The 21,497-nt window shown below is 37.8% G+C and overlaps 1 protein-coding gene across 1 annotated transcript in view; it reads right to left on the bottom strand.

Annotated features, from left to right (window-relative positions):
- The window catches only part of SLC35F5 (solute carrier family 35, member F5), an 83,664-nt gene that overhangs the window by 4,291 nt on the left and 57,876 nt on the right, over window positions 1-21,497 (bottom strand). The window contains exons 13-15 of the mRNA XM_006894451.1: window positions 17,689-17,779; window positions 10,839-10,993; window positions 9,425-9,514 (exon numbers count right to left, since the gene is read on the bottom strand). Of these exons, the coding sequence (XP_006894513.1) occupies window positions 9,430-9,514; window positions 10,839-10,993; window positions 17,689-17,779 (331 nt within the window). The 3' untranslated portion in view covers window positions 9,425-9,429. The remainder of the gene's footprint in view (window positions 1-9,424; window positions 9,515-10,838; window positions 10,994-17,688; window positions 17,780-21,497) is intronic.

Genomic DNA, 21,497 nt, shown 5'->3' with positions numbered 1-21,497 from the left:
GAATAGGGATGATAGAAAGAGAATTGATGCTTTTGAGTTGTGGTGCTGGAGAAGAGTTTTGAATATACCATGGACTGCTAGGAGAACAAACAGGAGAGGGTGAATCCAGAATGCTCCTCGGAGTCAAGGATTCTGAAGCTTCCTCTGACATACTTTTGGCATGTTGCAAGGAGGGACTGGTCCTTAGGGACATCATGTTTGGGAGAGTAGAGGGACAGCACAGGAGAGGAAGACCCTCGATGAGATGGATCGATTCTGTGAGTGGAGTAGTGGGAATGAGTATTTGAGATGGCGAGGTTGGCACAGGATAGAAGAGAGTTTAGGGCTCTTGTATATAGGGTCGCTATGAGTCACAAGCGACTCGATGGCACATAACAACAACAACAATAACAGCTGGGTCACTCAGGGCAGATAGATTTCAGTGGGACTTCTACACTAAGACTGAATAAGAAAGTAGGGCTGACCATTCACTTCTGAAATAATGGGCCCCCAAATCCTAGTGACGAGCAGCAGAACACTGATATAGTACCAGAAAAGAGCCTCCCAGGTTGAGAGGCATTCAATTATGACATAAGATCAAACAAAGTTTCCAAACATTGCACACAAGGTCAATAACAGAGTCAATTCCTTGGCACCTAATGATAGGGTAATCTCAAAAGCTAATATGGAATTCTACCTAATATTGCATAATAGCATATTTCAGAATATTTTTACATTTTTGTTGTTGTTCTGTGCTGTCAAGTTGCTTGCAACTCATAGTGATCCTATGTACAAGAGTCCTAAACTCTGCTCTGTCCTGTGCCAATCTCACTGTCTCGGACACACCCATCCCGATTGCCCCAGTCACCGAATCAATCCACCTCCTAGAGGGCCTTTCTCTCCTGCGCCTGCTCTCCACTGTCCCAAGCATGATGTCCTTCTCCAAGGACCGGTCTCTCCTTAAAACATGACCAAAGTATGTCAGATGAAGCCTCAGAATCCTTGCCTCCAAGGAGCAGCCCGTTTTAACCCTCTCAAGGATGAATCTGTTTGTTTTCTTAGCAGTCCATGGTACCCTCAATACTCTTCTTTAACACCAAAGCTCAAAGGCATTAATTCTCCTTCTATCCTCCCTAGTCATTGTCCAACTCTCTGATGCATAACAAGTGGCTGCAAAGACTATGGCCTTTATCAGACGCACCTTAGTCTCCAGAGAGACACTGTCCTTAACAGCAGACTTTCCCATCGCAATACATCTTTTAATTTCCTGGCTACTGGTGCAAAGAGTGTTGATTGTGGAGCCAAGCTGACTAAAGCTGTGAACTAATCTCCATCTCTTCACCATCCATCCTGATGCTGCCAATTGGTCCAATGGTGAGAATCTTTGTCTTCTTGACATTGAGCCTCAATCCATATTGGAGGCTGCAGTCCTTGACCCTCGGCAGCAAGCGCTTCAGGTCCGCCTCAGTTTCAGCAAGCAGGGTTCTGTCATCTGCATAACACAGATTGTTGATAGATCTTCTACCAATCCTTATCCCACATTTCTCCTCATAGAGCCCAGCCTCCCGGATGATCTGTTCTGCATATAGATTGAAAAGGTATGGAGACAGGACACAACCCTGGCATACGCCCTTCCCAATTTTGCACCATGCAGTGCCTCCTTGCTCTGTTCTGATGACTGCCTCTTGGTCCAAGTATAGGTTTCCCATTAGCACGAACAAGTCTTCTGCTATTCCCATTCTTCTGAGAGTCAGCCACAGTTTGTTACGATCCACACAGTCAAATGCCTTTGCATAATCAATGAAGCACAGATAGACATTCCTCACAGTTAGAAAAGCCATTTCTAGATCCGTCTTGAAGTACAATATTGTGACTGACAGGATAATCTCCATACCCGTACAAGGAAGTCCAGTGAATACCAGCAACCAGAGTCAAAGAAGAGGAAACAGAAGATTCTAGCAACTTTTACAGTCAGAGATTGATCGAACATGCAATCAAGATGAATTGATAATAATGGGTGACTGGAATGCAAAAGTTGGGAACAGGGAAGAAGATTCAGTAGCTGGAAAACATGGACACGGTGACAGAAATGGAGCTGGAGATAGAATGATTGAATTTTGCACAATCAATGACTTATTCACTGCAAACACATTTTTTAAGAGACATAAATGCAGGTTATACTTATGAATCTCACCTGATGGTATGCATAGGAATCAGACTAATTACATCTGCGGAAAGAACTGCTGGAGAAGCTCAATATCAGCTGTGAAAACTAGGCCCGGAGCTGACTGTGGAACAGACCACCAACTACTCATATGCAAGTTCAAGCTGAAGCTGAGGAAAATTAAACCAAATTCACAGGAACCAAAATATAACTTTGAGTCTATCCCACCTGAATTTCAGAACCATCTGAAGAACAGGTTTGAACACAATAAGCGAAGACCAGATGTGTTGTGGGATAATATCAAGGGTATCATCCAAGAAGAGTGCAAACGTTCATTACAAAGACAGAGGAGGAAGAAAAGACCAAAATGGATGTCAGAAGAAACTATGAATATTGCACTGGAGTGCAGAAGAGTGAAAGCACAAGGAAGAATTCAAGATACTAAAGAGCTGAACAGAAGATGTCAAAAGGCAGTGTGGGATGACAAAGTAAAATATTACAATGAAATGTGCAAGGAGCTGGAATCAGGCAATCTAAAAGGCCAAACTCCCTCAGTATTTCTTAAATTCAGCATTTCTTAAGCTCAAGGAACTGAAGAACAGGGGAGCTCTGGTGGCCTAGTGGCAAGACGCTGCACTGCAATCCCAGCGGTACGTGGTTCAAATCCACCAGATGCTCTGCTGGAGAAGGAGGGGGCAATCTCCTCCTGTACTAGTCAGATTTGATTTGACGGTACACGTAAAAATAATACAATATTTTTTTTTAAAAAAAAAGGAACTGAAGAACAAATTCAAACTTCGGGTTGTATAATCAAGGATGCTTTAGGCCGAATATTGAATGATCCAGGAAGTGTTAAAAGAAGATGGAAAGAATATTCTGAGTCACTGTATCGAAAAGAATTGGCACACATAGAAGAATTTCATGAAACAACATATGAGCACGAGCCTATGGTGATGAAGGAAGAAGTTCAAGCTGCTTTGAAGGAAATAGCAAAAAATAAGGCCCCAGGAATAGATGGTATACCAATTGACGTATTTCAGCTAATAGATGTTGCCTTGGATTTGCTCACCAAGTTGTGTCAAGAAATCTGGAGAACAACCATTTGGCCAACTGACTGGAAGAGATCTATATTTGTTCTTATTCCAAAGAAAGGTGACCCAACAGAGTGTGGAAACTATAGAACAATATCATTGATTTCACATGCAAGCAAGATTCTACTGAAGATTATCCAAAAACGACTGGAACAGCACATCAGCAGAGAACTGCCAGAAGTCCAGGCTGGGTTTAGAAGCGGTCGTGGTACTAGGGATATTTTAGCTAATGTTAGATTTTAACATTATCCTTGCCAAAACAAAGACTAACCTGGTCTGTTCCACTTTAATCTGAAAACACTGAAATCTTGCCTAAGTTGGTTAAGCATTTAAGTATGGGAATAGTGTACAGTATACACACAATATTGTGTAGGATGTATGAATTCCATCATTAAATAATTTATGGGTCTCAGTTATTTTTCACAGTCATGGCTAACTCATGTCTGACCCTCCAGAGTTTGAGGTTGTAAATGACATGGGAGGATATTGTTCATCTTTACTCTCAGAACTACCTGTGAATTTGAAACACGAGAGCCTTTGGGCTGTAGTTTTCTAGTGCTGCTATAACAGAAATATGATAAAGGTATGGTTTTAAGGATATCAGAAGTCTGAATTGAGGGTGCTGGCTCTAGGGAAAGGCTGCTTTGGAGGATGGTCCTTGTCCCTTTTGAACTTCTATTCTTTGGCATCTCTTTTTCCCCCACCTCTACTTGCTACCTTGAGTTTATTTTTCATCTTAAAAAAACAAAAAAACCGCAAAACACATCCTATATTAATCCTGTCTCATTAACGTAACAGAAACAACCCATTCCCAAATGAGATTTAGGAACAGTTTAAAGATTTATGACAAATACTTGTAAGGATATGATTCAGTCCGTAACACGAAGTTTGAAAATGTCCAACATCTATTTACTTCAACTCCTTCCTCAAAACCTTATTTAAAAGACAGGGAGTTATTTTATAAGAAATAAGCATAAAGAGATCAGAGAGATAAGAAAACAGTAGATGACTCCTAGCTAGGAACAGAGAAAACAAGATCCATCACTTGGTTAAGAAGAGTAATGATACAAAGTCTGTAGAAAAAGCAGTGAGAACTCAGATCTTCTCCTTTTTTACAGCTGTTCAGATAGGTATCTCTTCATTATGCCAGTTAGAAGATTTGAGGTGTATTCTCTAAAAGAGTACTAAAAAGGGTCTCTCTAATGAGGCGCAATTGTGTGTGTGTGAGAGAGAGAGAGAGAGAGAGAGAGAGAGTGTGTGTGTGTGTGTGTGTAACAGGATCAAGAAGTCAAAAGGTACAAAAAAAAAGTTTCAGACATTCAGCATTCCCGCCCTTTGCATCCTTCACCTGCCAAATGTTGGTCTCAAAAAACTGTATGAATGGGAAAATGTTATCAGGATCTGAACAAGGGTCATCAACAATTTGTGTTATGTAGATAATAAAACCTTACTTGCAGAAAATGAGGGAATGTGAAACACTTTCTGTAAAAGATTAAAGATAACAGCCTTCAATCTGAACTGTATCACAACATCAAGAACACAAACCTGCAACATCATGATAGACAGGGAAAGGACTAAAACTTTCAATGATTTCATGTTACATGGACCTACAATCAACACCTTTGGAATCAGCAGTCAGAACAGGAGATGTGTTGTTTTGAGTAAGTTTGCTGTCAGGGAACTCTCTAAAATACTGAATAGTATTGATGTCAGTTTGAAGACCAAGATTTTGTTGGATTCAGGCAATGGTCTTTTCAATCACTTGTTATACATCTAAGAGCTGGATAACAAATAAGTATAACAAACGAAGTATTGATGCCTTTGAGTTGTAGTGCTGGAAAAGAGCACTCAATACCCCATGGACTGCCAAAAGAATGAACAGATATGTCTTAGAAAAAGTACAGCCAGATGTTCCTTGATGGCCAAGATGGCCAAGCTTTGTCTCTCATACTTTGGACATTTTGCTAGAAGAAGTTATTCCTTAGAAAGGGTTATCACAGTTGGAAAGATGGAGGATAAGCTAAAGAGAAGTAGACTCCCAGCAAGATAGAGATTGAAACAGTGACTATACCAATGTGCTCAGCATATCAGAGATGAAGAAGATGGCACAGGATGAGGCAGGATTCAAGTCCGTTGTTCTGAGGGTCACTATGACTCATACTTGGCTCAATTCAACAGCAACTAACAAGTCAGAACTGGTTCATTGTTGACCCTTCAATGAATTTCTGAGATTGCAAATGGCACAGAAGAAAACTGACCACCTTTATCCTTTGGAGCAGCTAGTAGATTCAAAATGCCTAAGAAGCATGACCTTTGAGTTAGCAGCACAACTTCCTATGTATTACATCACTAGAGATCTCTAGGCAGTGATCCAGTTATCAACCAGTTCTCAAGAAAAAAATCTAAGGTCCTGACCATCAGAAACTCTGTAAGGCATTGATAAAAGTGCATCTAAATTCCAAAATCAATATCCACAATAGTCTATGTGTTTCCTACTGCCAAGGGGGCCCTTTAGAGTAGTGAGAGAAGACATTCACCCTGAAACCCACAGCGTCCCTTTTCAATAGGAAGTAGCTAAGAGAATATACCATCATCCCCTTTTCCTTATGAATCAGGGTGAAGTCGCTCTCAGGGAGGAGTGATAGGGAATGGCAAAGGACACACTGACAAAGGAGATTAATCAGAACTGGCTTTGACAAGCACTGTGGCAATTGGACAATTAAAACAGACATTCGGATGCAGAAAAGAAGAACAAACTGGGGAGGAGGGTGGAGAGAATGGTGCGGCAATGAAGGAGTGAAAGCCCAGAATCCCTGTGAATGTTCATTGAAACTAATAAAATTTAATAATAAAAATAATAAATGTACTGCAGATCCCAATAAAAAAAAAAAAAGAAAGAAACTCTGTAAGGCAACAGCTCCAGCCTAACTACACTCAATGGAGTCCTCACTAGGGAGCAAGAGTCAAGGATCAGCAAATAGTTTTAAAAACCATGCAATATTAAATCAAAACAACTATGAGATATCTCACCCCAGTAAGAATAGCAAAATTGAACAGAACAGCAAGCAAGTGTAAAATGGTGCAACCACTGTGGAAGGTGGTGCGGTGCTGTCTCAAAAAGTTGTAAATAGAGATACCATTTGACCCAGTAATTCAACTATTGGGAATATAGCCTAAAGAGACCATAACTGACATCCAAGCAGATATATGCACACCCATGTTTACTGTGGCATTGTTCACAATAGCAAGGAGTAGGAAACAACCTAAGTGTCCATCAACAAAAAAATGACTAGAGAAGCTGTGGTATATTCGCACAATGGAATACTACGCTGCATTGAGAAAACGAGGAACTCATGCAATATTATTCAAAATGGGTGACTCTGGAGGACATTATGCTGAGTGAAATATCTCAGATACAAAAAGACAAATACTGCATAGTTTCACTGTTGTAGAATGGGACTGACATCAGGGTTGGGGTAAGACTGAAAAAAAAACAAACACAAAGCGCTGGATAAATTATGTATACTGCATTGAAACAGATGAGGGAGAGAACAGTTTGAAAGAGATATATGATAGGGTATTATTGTTATGACAAGAGTCCAGAATGAAGGTTGCACAGTGAACTTGGGGTGGGGGGATTATATATCAATGAAGGAATTTTTCTTTATTCAAAGAGAAGAGCAAACTGGGGGGGGAGGGGTGGGCAAGGAGAAAAATGCAACAATGAATAAATGGAAACCCAAAATCTTTGTAAACATTCATTAAAATAAATTTTAAAAAATCATGCAATATCAAGACAGAAATGGTAACAAAATAAAGCTATATTTCAGAAACAAGTAAAGGAAACAGTACATCCCTGGAAGAACAAAATGCTATACAAATTTAATATTAAGAGTCCAAATATTAAAAAGTAATATTATGATTTTTGATGTGCTTTTGAATTAATTCTAACTCATAATGACCCTGTATAACAGAACAGAGCTGCCTCACAGATTTTCCCATCTGTGGATTAAGGATCAGGAAATCAAACAATGTATTTGATTTGTCAAATCTGCTATACAAGACTTCTTAAAGCATTAAAAAGTAAAAGATGCCACTCTGAAAATGAAAGTGTGCCTGGTCCATGTCATAGTATTTTTAATTGTTTTAACAAACAAGTCTCTTGGAGGAAGTGCAACTAGTGTGCTTGTTAAAGGCAAGGATGGTGAAACTTTATCTCACATACTTTTGATTTGTGGTCAGGAGGGGCCAGTTCTTGGAAAAAGACATCACGTTGGGAAAGGTAGAGTCAGAGAAAGAGAAGAAGAACCCCAAGAAGATGGACTGATATGGTGTCTGTAACAATGGACTGGAGCAGATCGGTAAGGATGATGAAGAAAAGTGCAGGTTCAGGTTATTGTTCACAGAGTCACTATGAGTCATAGTTGACTTGATGGCACCTAACAACAATAACAATAACAAAACTGAAGTGAAGAAATAGAAATATCTTACTTGGAGATACGACGATAAAAACAGCTAAAAGGTAAACTGACATTCTTAATGGGGAAAAAAATGAAAGCATAGGATGAACAACAGTGTAATGCACAAAAAATCATTTTGTCTAACTAGCCTTCTAAAACCATAACCTCTAAAATTACTATTACTCATTGCTGTTGAATGAGAACCAACTTCATAGCTGACCTTCTGGGGATTTCCTAAAAGGAGCAGAGGATAGGAGATCTGTGCTATGAGAGAAGATTGCTCATCTTTCTCCCACAGAGTTGCTGCTGATGGATAGATACAAACTCTGGAAAAGGTGCAAGTTTAGGGTTAGCAGGACAGTGTTTACGAACTGTGTCACCACAGCTCCTTTTTACAATCAAGTACATATACATATATAAGTGACTGATAAAAACGAGATTAAAATTAACCTGCTAAGGAAAAACAGAGAGCTGAGGTAATTTGTTTAAGGTTAGAGATGAATTTATCATAAAGTTTATAAGATTTCAGCTGCAAGACCCCTGTGAGTGTTAGAGTTGTATAAGTCCTAGATGAGGAGAGGAAGACATGCTGCAATCAGGAGGCACTTCAAAGTGAAAATATTGCCTAAGATATTTCAGAAGTTCAAGCTGTTCTAAAGGAATTAGCGAAAAACAAGGCCCCAGGTATTGACAGCATAACAACTCACATATTTCAACCAACAGACACTGCCCTGGATTTAGTTACCAAGTTGTGCCAAGAAATCTAGAGGACAACCACCTGGCCAACTAATTGGAAGACAGCCGTATTTGTTCCTATTCCAAAGAATAGGTGAGCCAACAGAATGCGGAAATTATCGAACAATATAAATATCACATGCAAGCAGGATTCTGCTGAAAATTATTCAAAAATGAATGTAAAAGCAACTGCCAGATGTATAGGGAGTGAGAATCCCAAAACACTAGATTGTGCTTATGTGAAACCTATATTCTCCAAAATCCCAGAAGTGCTCTCTAATTCTAAACAAATAATTGCTTCTCTAACTGCCAAATATACATGTTGAATTTATTTCAAGTATTTATTCATCAAATAATTAAATACTTATGTACTTTTCTGGAAGATAAGAAGAAATATTACATAGATAATATTTCTGAAAATTAGGATATTATGAGATACTGTTGAAACATTATTGAGTAAGAAGGCAGAGATAATTGTTAGGCACACCAGTTCATTTGTGCACAGAAAAAAGACAATTTATTCCAAAAGAATACCTTTTCTCTTTAACTTTCACTATTTTTATAATCAAAGAGGGGAAAAAATTCTTAAAGTATGTTAAGTAAAAGGATGATACTTAGTATGAATTAAAAACTTTAAAAAAGTAAACAAAAAATATTTTTAAAAAGTGGAAGTAAAAGCTAAAATTGACTCTTGCTTAGTGTGAGTTTGACTCTGCTGTAAAGAATTCTAATAATCCTAGGAAGGCAGTTCTTGTATAATCTCTACTAGTGCAAGAAGAAATGGAGGCATTACAATGGGGGTTTAGTCTTGCACAAGTCACACTACTGTGCAGGAGAATCAAACACTGGAACTCAGGCAGCTTGAGTCTAGGGGTCAGGAATTTAAGCTCTAGGCTATATTGCTTCTAAAACAACTAATCACAGAAAATCAGTTCTATATGTGATTATTATAAGAGTAAGAATTATTCAACACTCATGTCAGCTAACATACAAACCTAGGCTATGGACAACAGCTAGTCCCATCCTCTTGAGAAGCACTGTGCATAGAAATGAGACTCTCGCATTGTTCACTGTCTTCTGAAACTCTAAAAAAAAAAAAAGATTAAGGATGCTTTAGAGCTGTAGTGAATACATAAAGATTCCTTATTTTACTGGCTACAGCTAAGGAGTCGACAATGAGAGTCAAGAGGTAGAATTATGATTAGAGCAACATTTCCCAATAACTTGTCCCAAAGTCTTTTTAAAGAGTATAGAGTTTTGACTCTTAAAAAGAGTCCCTGTCTGTTCACCAGCAACCTACAGTGACACCCTGACGGGAGTAAGCACAAGGGACATACCCCACTCTGGGAGAGGATCAGAGTCAATCCAGCTCAATTTTATTGGGATCTGCAGTGCACTTATAAACAGCAAGACTGGATAGGGTGGGTTTACAGACGTGGGACATGTGGATTGGTTAGGAGAACCTCAGCCTCGTGTGGACTATTCCCAGCTCAACAGACACAGCAGCCGTCTTCCCAGGTGGCGAGCTTTTTCAAACCGGCACAACCAAACACAGGAGAGCTTTCTCTACCCCAAATTAAAGGCCGTTGGGAGACTTGCACTTATCTGGAGCTTATGCGATCTGTCCTGGCCAAAGGAGCTCCCTTTCTCCTCAACATTCCGCAATAGCATACAAGGGAGCTCTGGTGGCCTAGTGGCAAGAATCTGCACTGCAGTTCCAGAGGCACACAGTTCAGATCCACACAGTTCAGATTCACCAGATGCTCTGCTGGAAAAGGAGGGACAATCTCCTCCTGTACCAGTCAGATCCAATTTGATAGTACATACATACACAAATATAATAAAACTAAAAAAAATAAATAAATAAATAAAAAATTTTTAAAAGTGCATACAGAAAAATATTTCAGGCAATGCTATCATGTCTTATTAGTTAGTTATAATTACACCAGCAAAGTTCTCTTAATTTAAATCTGCTATACCAAAATAGTAATTAAATACTAAAGTTTTTTCTAGAGAATAAAATTTTGAATTTAAAAAAATTGATAATTTATAAAGAAATTATCTTTTAATCTCAGGCCCAAGAAATAATTTCATTTTTATCTGACATAGTACATTGTTGATGTGTACCATCAAGTTGGAACTGACCCATACATAGTTGACCCTCCAGTGGGTTTTTAGAGACAGTAGCTCGCATGAAGCAGCTGGTGGATTCGAACCGTATGCCTTTGAGATTGCAGCACAACTTCTTACCAGCAGGCCACCAGAGTTCACTGACATAGTACATATATATACTGTAAAATCTTTCAATAATTCCTAACAAAAATTTCTAAAAGATATGGCAACATGATGTCCAGGTTAATTAGCAAACATTCTTTTTTAAAAATAAAATCTATAAAAGAATAAGTATACCTCTGAATTCGATGTTTTCTGCATATAAATGCAAAAATTCTTCTGATTCCCACCATCACAGGATCCCAATTATTATAATGACATAGAAGAGTTACAATAAAAAATGAAAAAAATACAGGGACAGCACCTGCAAAAAATAACCAAGAAAACTGCACCTAAAAGTAACAAAAACACACAATCATTATTAGTAAGACAATTTTGACCTTTAAAATAGACTACTAGCAAAAGATATTAAAATACCAAGAATAATAAGCATTTGTGATATATTAAGTATATTATTAACAAGATTTCTATTTATAAGTAAAACTGTTATTAACAACAATAATTTTTGTTTGAATAATCTAAATTCAGAAGGCCTGTTTTGACTTTCAAGTGCGTGCAGGGATGAGAAGGGGATTGAAGCTCCCCTGAGGAAAGATCCCTCCATTTGGGGATCCCTGCCTCCACCACTGTGGGACCATCCCAGGTGCCAGACAGGACAAGAGAGTCAGGAAGGAACGAGAGCTACAAGCAGGGCGAAAACTTTCTCGGTTGGCACACTTAGCTGTGAGAAAGAGAGCTGATTTGAAAACCCTCCTGAACAGAAAGGACTCAAGTGGAGCACCTAGTCTCACACCACTCAGCCACTCCACAGATGAAGGAGGGCAAGAGACTTTGGAAGAAGGGACTACAATAAGGCAAGAAGACTGCCGGACTGAACTGCAGAACAGTAGGAAGGTGAAGAACATTTTTGTTGTGTACCATAGAATTGGAATGAACCCACTAAGGAAAATAGGAATAGAAGGGAGTTTCCTCAACATGGTGAAAGTATAGATGCAAAATCAAGTCAGGATCATTCTAAATGGAGAAAGACTAAAGTACTTGCTAGGTCAATATGACAAGAGAAAGAAATAAAAGGCATCCAGACTAGCAACGAGATGGTGAAACTGTCACTATACAATGAAATCTGAAGGACTAAACGAAAAAACTGTTTGAGTGAGTGGACCAATATAGTAGGGTGGCAGGATCAATGTCCAAGTCAGTGGGATTCCTCTATAGAAAAAAAAGGAACTCAGACAAGGAAACCAAAAAAAGCAATACCATTTACAATGCAGTTGCTGCTGTTCTTAGGTGTCAATGAGCTGAACACAAGTCATAGAGACCCTAGAAACAAAAGATCAAACCTCTGTTCTACCCTGTGCCACACTCACACTTCCTAATACTCAGGAGTCCATTGCAGCAGTCATTGTGTCAATTCACCTGCTTGAGGGTCTTCCTCTCCTTTGCCAGCTCTCTACCCTTCCCAAGTCAGTATCATGTCTCTCTCTAAGACATAGCACCTTGTAGCAAGATGTGCAAGGTATGTGAGGTAAAGCCTCATCATTCTTGTTTCCAAAGAGCACTCCAGCTGCACACTCTCCAAAGACATATGTGTTCATTCTCTTGACCCTCTGGGGGATGTTCAGTGCTCTTCTCCAACACCACAGCTCAAAGCCATCAATTCTTTTTCTGTTGCCCTTATTCACTGTCCAGCTCTCAGATGCACATTAAGTAACTGGAAAGACTATGGCCTAAATCAAACTGATATCATTTACTCCTCAAGAATTTGGATAGGTCCCTAACTGCATATTTTCCCAGTGCAATGTGTGTTCTTATTTCCTGACTGCTGGTAGCAAGGTTGTTAATTGTGGATCCAAGCAAGATGAAGCTGTTGACAGTTTCAATATCTTCTCCATCCATCATGATGTTACCTATCGATCCAGTGGTAAGAATCTTTGTTTTCTTGACACTGCAATCTATTCCAAAGGCTGCATTCCATTTACAATAACCAACCACAAATTGAAATACTTGGGAATGAACCTAACTAGAGACACAAAAGGCATGTACAAAGAAAACTACAAAACACTTCTGTGACAAACAATAAAAGACTTAAATAAATTGAAAAATGTTCCCTGTTCATGGATAGGAAGATTCTTCAATATAGTAAAAATGACAATCCTACCAAAACCAGTCTATGTGTTCAACGCAATCCCAATACAGATACCAAATTCATTTTTTAAGGAGATCAACAAGGAAATTATCAAGTTTATTTTAAGAGGAAAGAGACCCCAAATAATCAAAGTATTTCTGAATAACAAAAATGAAGTGGGAGGCATAGCACTCCCTGATCTCAAAACCTACTGCACAACAAACCAAAACAGCATAATATTGGTACAATGTAACCAAAACACCATGATACAGGTACAATGACAGGAATATGGAACAGAATCAAGAAACCAGAAATGGACAAAACTATCTATGGTCAGTAGATATTCGACAAGGAAATAAAACATATCATATGGGGGGAAATAACCTCTTCAACAAATGGTGCAAGCAAAACTGGACTGCTACCTGTAGAATGCTGAAACAGGATCCACAACTCACACCAAATACAAAAACCAACTCAGGGTGGATCAGAGACCTGGGAGTAAAACCCAAAACTATAGGTTCATAAGAGACAAACTGGAACCAAGATAAGAAGGCATAGTCTATGGTATAAAGAGGCTGACAAATACGGCCAAAATGCACAATCTGGAGACGATAAAATCAATGAATGGAACCTTCTAAAAATAAATCCTTGTGTGCATCAAAAACATTTTCCAATGGAGTGAAAAGAAAATCTTCCAACTGGGGAGAAAAAAAAAATTGGCAACACCATCTCAGACGAGAGTCTTATAATAAAAATTACATAATATTCCTGGGCCTCTAGAAGAAAAAGACTGATAACCCAATTACATAATGTGCAAAAGACATGGAAAGACTTTTCACAGAGGAAAACATTCAGATGGCCAACACATGAAATGCTTAAAATCACTGGCAATAAGAGAAGTGCAAATCAAAACCACAATGAGATACCATCTCACCCCACTAGCAGTGGCAAAGTTTAGCAATAGATGTTGGAGAGGATGTGGAGAAGTGGGAACTCTCATACACTATTGGCAGGACTGTAAAATGGTCCAACCACGCTGGAAGGCAGATTGGTGCTTCTTCAAAAAGGTGAGCATAGAAACTCCATATGACCTAGCGATTCCACTACTAGGAATATACCCCAAGGAAATAAGAATTGAGACACAAACAGATTTGTACACCAATTTTCATAGCACCATTATTTATCATCACAAGAACATGGAAATAGCCCAAATGTCCAACCACAACCAAATGGATTGAGAAACTGTAATGATTCACACAATGAAATACTACGCAGCACTCAGGAGCAATGATTTTGGAAAATACTACAAAACTTGAGGGAGACTGGAGAGCAGTATGCAAGTGAACTAATTCTTTAGCATAAGGACAAATACTGCATAAGACCATTACTGTAAAAATATAAGGATAACTAGTAAAACACATATGGGGAGCAAAGGAAGAAAGGGTGGGAGCAGAGAAGTGAGGATGTGTTTGAGTGAAATCACAGGGTTGTACAATTTAGTGGATGAAGAGAGGGAGTAAAGGAAATTGGAAAGATCTAGCAGGGATCTGAAAAGTTAGGATACTGATGAGCATAGTCCAAAGGTGTTTTTCCCCCTTGTGATTTTAATGAAAGTTTACAGAAAAGGTGGATTTCTTACATCATTGTTGAACACTTTCCTCCCTACCTCCCCCCAGTTAACATAAATTAAAAAATTTATTCATTGGTGCATAATTTCCTCCCTCCCCTCTGCAATGCTGATTAATTTTATAAAACATAATGAATGGCTCATTTAGCACAGCAGCAGCCATGAGCAACCATGTCCAAGGGCCCTGCGGTTGTCAATGATCTTGGCACCACCTACTCCTGTGTAGGGGTCTTCAGCATGAGAAAGTGGAGATCATTGCAAATGATTAAGGCAACCGGACCACCACAAGCTATGTCACATTTACCAATACCAAAAAATTGACTGGCAATGCAGCAAAGAAGCAAGTTGCAATGAATCCTACTAACACAGTATTCGATGCCAAACATCTCATTGGACGAAGATTTCATGATGCTGTTGTGCAGTCTGCTATGAAACACTGGCCTTTCATGGTGGTAAATGATGCAGGCAGGCCCAAGGTCCAAGTAGAATATAAAGGAGAGACCAAAAGTTGCAATCCAGAGAAGATGTCATCTATGGTTCTCAAAAAGATGAAGGAAATTTCAGAAGCCTACCTTGGGAAGACTGTTACCAATGCTGTTGTCACTGTACCAGCCTACTGCAATGACTCTCAGCGCCAAGCTACCAAAGATGCTGGAACCATTGCTGGCCTCAATATACTCCAAATCTTCAATAAGCCAACTGCTGCTGCTATTGCTTATCGTTTAGACAAAAAGGTTGGTGCTGAAAGGAATGTGCTGATCCTTGACTTAGGAGGTGGCACTTTTGATGTGTCAATCCTTACTACTGAAGATGGGATATTTAAGGTCAAGTCTACAGCTGGAGACACCCACTTGGGTGGCGAAGACTTTGACAACATAATGGTCAACCATTTCATTGCAGATTTCAAGTGCAAGCATAAGAAAGACATCAGTGAAAACTAGAGGGCTGTCAGACGCCTCCACACTGCTTGTCAGCGTGCAAAGCGCACACTTTCTTCCAGCACCCAGGCCAGTATTGAGATAGATTCTTTGTATGAGGGAATGAACTTCTATACTTCCATTACCTGAGCACGCTTTGAGGAACTGAATGCTGATCTTTTCCGTGGCACTTTGGACCCTGTGGAGAAAGCCCTGAGGGATGCCAAGCTAGACAAGTCACAGATTCATGACATTGTCCTGGTGGGTGGTTCTACCAGAATTCACAAGATTCAGAAGCTCAGGATTTCTTCAATGGAAAGGAATTGAACAAGAGCATCAATCCAGATGAGGCTGTTGCTTATGGTGCAGCTGTCCAGACGACCATTCTCTCTGGAGACAAATCTAAAAATGTTCAAGATTTGCTGCTCCTGGATGTCACTCCACTTTCTCTTGGTATTGAAACTGTTGGTGGAGTCATGTCTGTCCTAATCGAGCAGAATACTACCATTCCTACCAAGCAGATGCAGAAGTGTTGTTTGTGGATCCAGGTAAGTTGAAATCATTGACAAGTTCAATCTTTTTTCCATTTATCATGATATTGTATATTGGCCCATTGGTGAGGATTTTTGTTTTCTTGGTATTGAAATGTAATCCAGACTGAGGGTTGTAGTCCTTAATCTTAAGCAGTAAGTGCCTCGAGTCCTCTCTCAGCCAGCAGGATTGTGTCATGTACACAACATATGGTTGTTGATGGCCTTCTTTTAATCCTGATGCCACAATGTTAGTAAACACTAAAATTTCAGACACTGTGCAAAAGCACGATTGGCTATTAGATTGCTGAAAAGATTACTCCTCACATCTCTTTTAAAACTCTTGAGTATACTTTGCTACTTTTCCCAGAAGATATAATCTCCCAATTCTCAGTTCTCACTAATAGACCAGGCTATCCACATTTTCCCTTCTCTTATGTTTTGCTTACCTTTAGAAATATCTGAGTAGATAAATTAATACAATCATTGAATAAAATTAGTTTCTCTCTTAAAATTCTTTCTTTGAAAGATAAACAACCCTGGAATTTCTGGAAAGTTCTATTTTTTTTAAATCGGTAAAGAGCTGATGTTTTTAAAATATCAATATAGTATAAGTAGTTTAATACAGTAGTCTACCAAAATCTATAATAAGCAGCAAATTCCCCAGCATGCCTAGTACCATTTTGGTTGATATTTAAGATTATTGTCTTAAAACGCAGAAAGAGCCTGGATGTTATTTAAGTCTATAAAAGAATCTAATGATGTGTAACTTCCGTGTCATGTATATTTTATAACATTCACATTCTTTGAAATGCATGGTAAATAATTATTAATTACGAAGATTTTCATTCTTTAACTATGACATATAATTTTACTGTACCATAAAATAATGTTAAATGTCAGTATAGATGGCTTTTCAAATAAAGAAGGTACAAATCCTAGAGTATTTTTCTTTTCTCCTAAGAATGGACAAAGACTTAAGAAAAGAAAAAAAAACCCAAACTTTAAAAATCTGATTATAACATTCACATATTACAATTCTTTGGGATTTCAAATATTTAAATTACATTCAACAAAAATATGCACATGCATGAATACATAATCCATCTGTTACTTAGTCCTTGCAATGAGAACCTAAAAAATACTGAACTGAGGCCACATCCCCCTTCAGTCATCTGGAGAAGTTGTATAACACAATGAATACTCCCTCAGTGACTGACAAACCTCAGTATTCTGGGAGATGGCTGTGGTACTGCTGGCCAACCTAACACAGGACAACAGCCTAGCACCCCGAGCTGCTGTGGTGCGGAAGGGCACATTGGCCACCTCCTAGGTTTCCTGGAGGACAGCCTTGCTGCCACAGTTTCACCAGACCTGGTCCAGTCTGCACTACATGCAAAACACACCCTTGGAGCTAACTGGTGTCAACATGATGCCACAAGCTGTCTGTGTGTTGCCTGCCCTGAGGCTGTTCCTTGGAGGCAAGGATTCTGAAGCTTCGTCTGACATGCTGTGGACATGTTGCAAGGAGGGACCAATCCTTGGAGATGGACTTAATGCTTGGGAGTGTGGAGGGACAGGGCAGGAGAGGAAGATCCTCTATGAGGTTGATTGATTCAGTGACTGGGGTAATTGGGGTAGGTGTCAGAGACAGTGAGACTGGCACAGAATAGAGCAGGGTTTAGGGCTATTGTACATAGGGTTGCTATGAGTCGCAGGTGACTTGACAGCACATAACAACAACAACATACCTGATTATTTAGTCACATTCTTTAATGTTCATTAGCTATTTCTGTAGCTAAAATAAATAATGAGTTGTTTCCCTTACCTTTTGCATACACATGTCAGCTATGATGGACAGAGGTATTGTAAGGCTTAGTGCAAGTGTGCCTATCAATGATGAGGTAAGAAAGCAGCCCCTGAAATAAAAAAGAGAAAGAAAATATTTACATTTCTATACTAAAAAAATTAGAAACAAAAAGCCATCAAAAACTGTTTGTTTTTCTTATACATGTTTGGGCTATCAAAAACAAAAATAAAGGCACTGGGATAGAAAGAAAAAATCAAGATTTGTAAAAATATTAAAAATTCAGATATATAAACACAAACATAAATGTTCAAAGTACATAATTCTGTTTTCAAGATATGCTGACAGATTTTTTTCAACTCTAGAAGTATAGCTTATATTTCATTTAAATGTAATAAAATACCAAATAAATGGCATCATAGTTTTGTGAAAATTACACCTAACAAAGTTATTTTATTAAAATTTCAAAACATACCTCATAACACAGACTCTAAAGCCTTTAGTGATATGAATCTACTACCAAAGCAAAATATCTCAGTCTTATCTTGGTTTGGTCTAGTATAAGGATAGGTCTTTTTTAAATTTTTTATTAATTTCAGTAAAAATTTACAAAGACTTTGGATTTCCATTCATTCATTGTTGCACTTTTCTCCCGGCCCAATCCTCCCCCCTAGTACACTACCCTCTTGGAAAACTAAAAGACAAATTATTTCATTGTTTTACAAACCCTCCCCCAGGTCTATTCCACCATGTAGCCTTCGCTCTAGACTACTGTCATGACAAAAATACCTAATCACATATCCCTTCTAAACAGTTTTCTCCCTCATCTGTTTCAATGCAGTATACATTATTGAACCCATCTTTCTCAGTCTCTCCCTAGCCCCAAGGACAGTCCTGTTTTACAACAGTGGCACCATGTAGTACCATGTCCTTTTGTGACTGAGATATTTCACTCAGCATAATGTCCTCCAGAGTGACCCATTTTGAATAATATTGCATGAGTTCTTTGTTTTTCAATGCAGCATAGTATTCTACTGTGTGAATATATCACAGCTTCTCTATCCATTTGTTTGTTGATGGGACGGATGGTATTTTTAAAGCTTCCTTTTCTAGTAAGTGTCTTATCTAAAAGCTAAATTCTTCATTTTCATTTTACCCTAAACCATCAATATGAGTACCAAATTTTCAAAATTAAATCTGAATTCATTTCATTTCATTTAAATGGTGGGAAAACGGAAACAATTAAATGTAAAGTCTAAATATGTGACTTTACAATTAATTGCTTCTCTTTTCCCACCGTTTAAATGAAATTCAGATTGAATTTTGAAAAAAAGAAACTATTTTTTCAGTCTATTAAACTGTATGTATATAATTAAGGCCACAGGCTTATAGAAGTTAAAAGCAAGCAAATTTGGGCTGAGTTTATGTTAGAATTCATAAAGCTGTCCTGTAGTAAAAGGGCCTTCTTCACTTTATCATTATTGTAGTAGTTGTTTTGAGATGTCAAAGTCACCTGAGTTTGAGGCATACAGTGTTTGTTTAGTTTAATCAGCTAAACATACTACTAATGAGCGAAAAGGAAACCCTGTGTGACAGGAATTGTTAAGCGCTCAAATGCTGGTAGGAAAATGTGACCATTCAAGCCCACCCAAAGGTGCTTCAGAAGACAGATGCCTCACCATCTCCTTCTGAAAAATCACAGCTACAGTGCAGTCCTACACTGTATGTTGTTGTTGTTGTTGTTATTGTTGATTGCCTTGGAGTAGAGCACAACTCATAGCCTATGAAGAAAAGGCCTGAAGCCCCTCTACAACTATCAACATTTACCAAAGTGTTTCTGGAGGCATGCTGTTCAGGAAGTGGATGCCACTCCTGCTTCCAAACCTGTCATAGAATGTTATTGGTTCAGTACAGTGAATCAAAATGACCAGAATCAACTTGACAAGAAAAAACAACAAAGAGCTACTTCTGTAAGTAAGTATGCTTTAAATGAAGGCTGCGTGGAATCCATGAATGATTCTGAGTATCCAAATTAAACTACTCAATAATAAACAAATGTAAACATAGTTGGAAATATAAGCATTCTCTCTCTTGAGAACAATTTTACAATTAACCACCAAAATGTAAAATTTACTATTTTTACTCATCTTTTCTTCTTTGAGGCATTTATCATATTATGGTATATGTATTATAGACCAAATACATAGCATATTCTACAAGAATATTTTCATAATATGCAAACACAGAAGAATGTTCAATGCTATATTATTTTCAAAGCAAAATATTAGAAACTTACAATGTCAGTTAATAAGAAATGTGTTAAATGTGCTCATTGTTACATAATGTATTATACAGTTTTTTTTAAAAAATTAGTGGACTCTAAGTGGTAATAAGTTAAAGATTTCCAAGACAATTTATGAAAAAGTAAAATACAGCACAGATCATAAATTGCTCTTGTTTATGTCTTAAAATGGGAAAGAGGAGAGCATGCTCTAAAATTAAAGGAGCAGTACGCTTCTGTAAGTGTATAAATATTTTAGAAGTTAATAGTAGCTGTCTCAGAGGAGAAGGAATGAAAAATTTGGAGCAGCAGGGAGATTTCCTTGCCTTCTAAATCCTTTTTCATGTATTTCTTTTCTGTGTTAGTCTGTTCTTTTTATTATTATTATTTTAATGAACATTTACAGAGATTTTGGATTTCCATTCATTCATTGTTGCACTTTCCCCCCGCCCCTCCACACCCCCAGTTCGCTCTTCTCTTTGAAAAGTAAAAGAAAAATTCTTTCATTAGTATACAATCCCCCCGCACCACTTTCCCTCCCCCCACCGCCCCCAAAAAAAAAAAGACTAAGTGAAGTCATCCATCCTTTCCCCCCATTTTAGTGAAAGCTCAGAGACTAGTTTTCCTTCATTCATGCAAATTTAAGGATACAATATTTTTAAATATATCATAACTTGTCATTATATCACTTCTATTAAACGATAAATTTTCTAGGGAGTAAACTTAAAAAGTTCATGGAATAGGGCTTAGATGTACAGAAACCTTATATTTAGTAATTTCTTAAAGTCTACATTGAATTCTACTGAAAACAGAAGTTCTACCCTATGGGTAAAATAAAAAGAAAACCTTCAATAAAGATTGAGCACTATTAATATTTACAGGTAGAATAGTTAACATATATGGTGGTTCTCAATGTAGTAAGGACTATATTAAATCTATCTCTAATCTAATATCTAAAAAGAAATGATGACTTTAAAGTAAATAATATTTACTTTGAAATTCTCTAATTTAAACTAAGCTCAAAACACTAGAGAATAGAACTTTTATTAAAACACAGTGAGCTTACACTCAAATAACAAAAAAAGAAAATAGAGTGAGTGCAGTTATTTTAAAGCAGCCATGTACTGGGTTAAACCTCCTGAAATTATCATAAAATATGGCTGAAGATTAATAATTTCTCTTGGCACAACTAAGTTCAATTGAAAAACTTAAACTTCTACCAGAAAAGAGTGATTTCCAGAATTAAGAATAGAGAGACATTAAGAAAATCACAGCACAAGAAAACAAAGTTATATTATATATGTAATGACATAAAATTTGAGCATCTATAAATGTAAGCAATAAAAGATGGGAAAAGTACAAGACAATGGATTCTGATATCAGAGTTTTAGTTTAGCAAAGGAATTTAGAAATCTATATTAAAAAACTTCAACACTTAGAAGGTAAATGATATGCTGATGACATGATAGTATACTTAGAAAACCCTAAAGACTCAGCAAGAAAACTATTGGACGTAGTTGACCAATTCAGCAAAGTAGCAGGATACAAG

The sequence above is a fragment of the Elephantulus edwardii genome, unplaced genomic scaffold (assembly GCF_000299155.1).
Source record: "Elephantulus edwardii isolate Elephantulus edwardi_28Jun2011 unplaced genomic scaffold, EleEdw1.0 scaffold00143, whole genome shotgun sequence".
Taxonomy (NCBI): Eukaryota; Metazoa; Chordata; class Mammalia; order Macroscelidea; family Macroscelididae; genus Elephantulus; species Elephantulus edwardii.
This window is presented reverse-complemented; position numbering and strand designations above follow the sequence as displayed.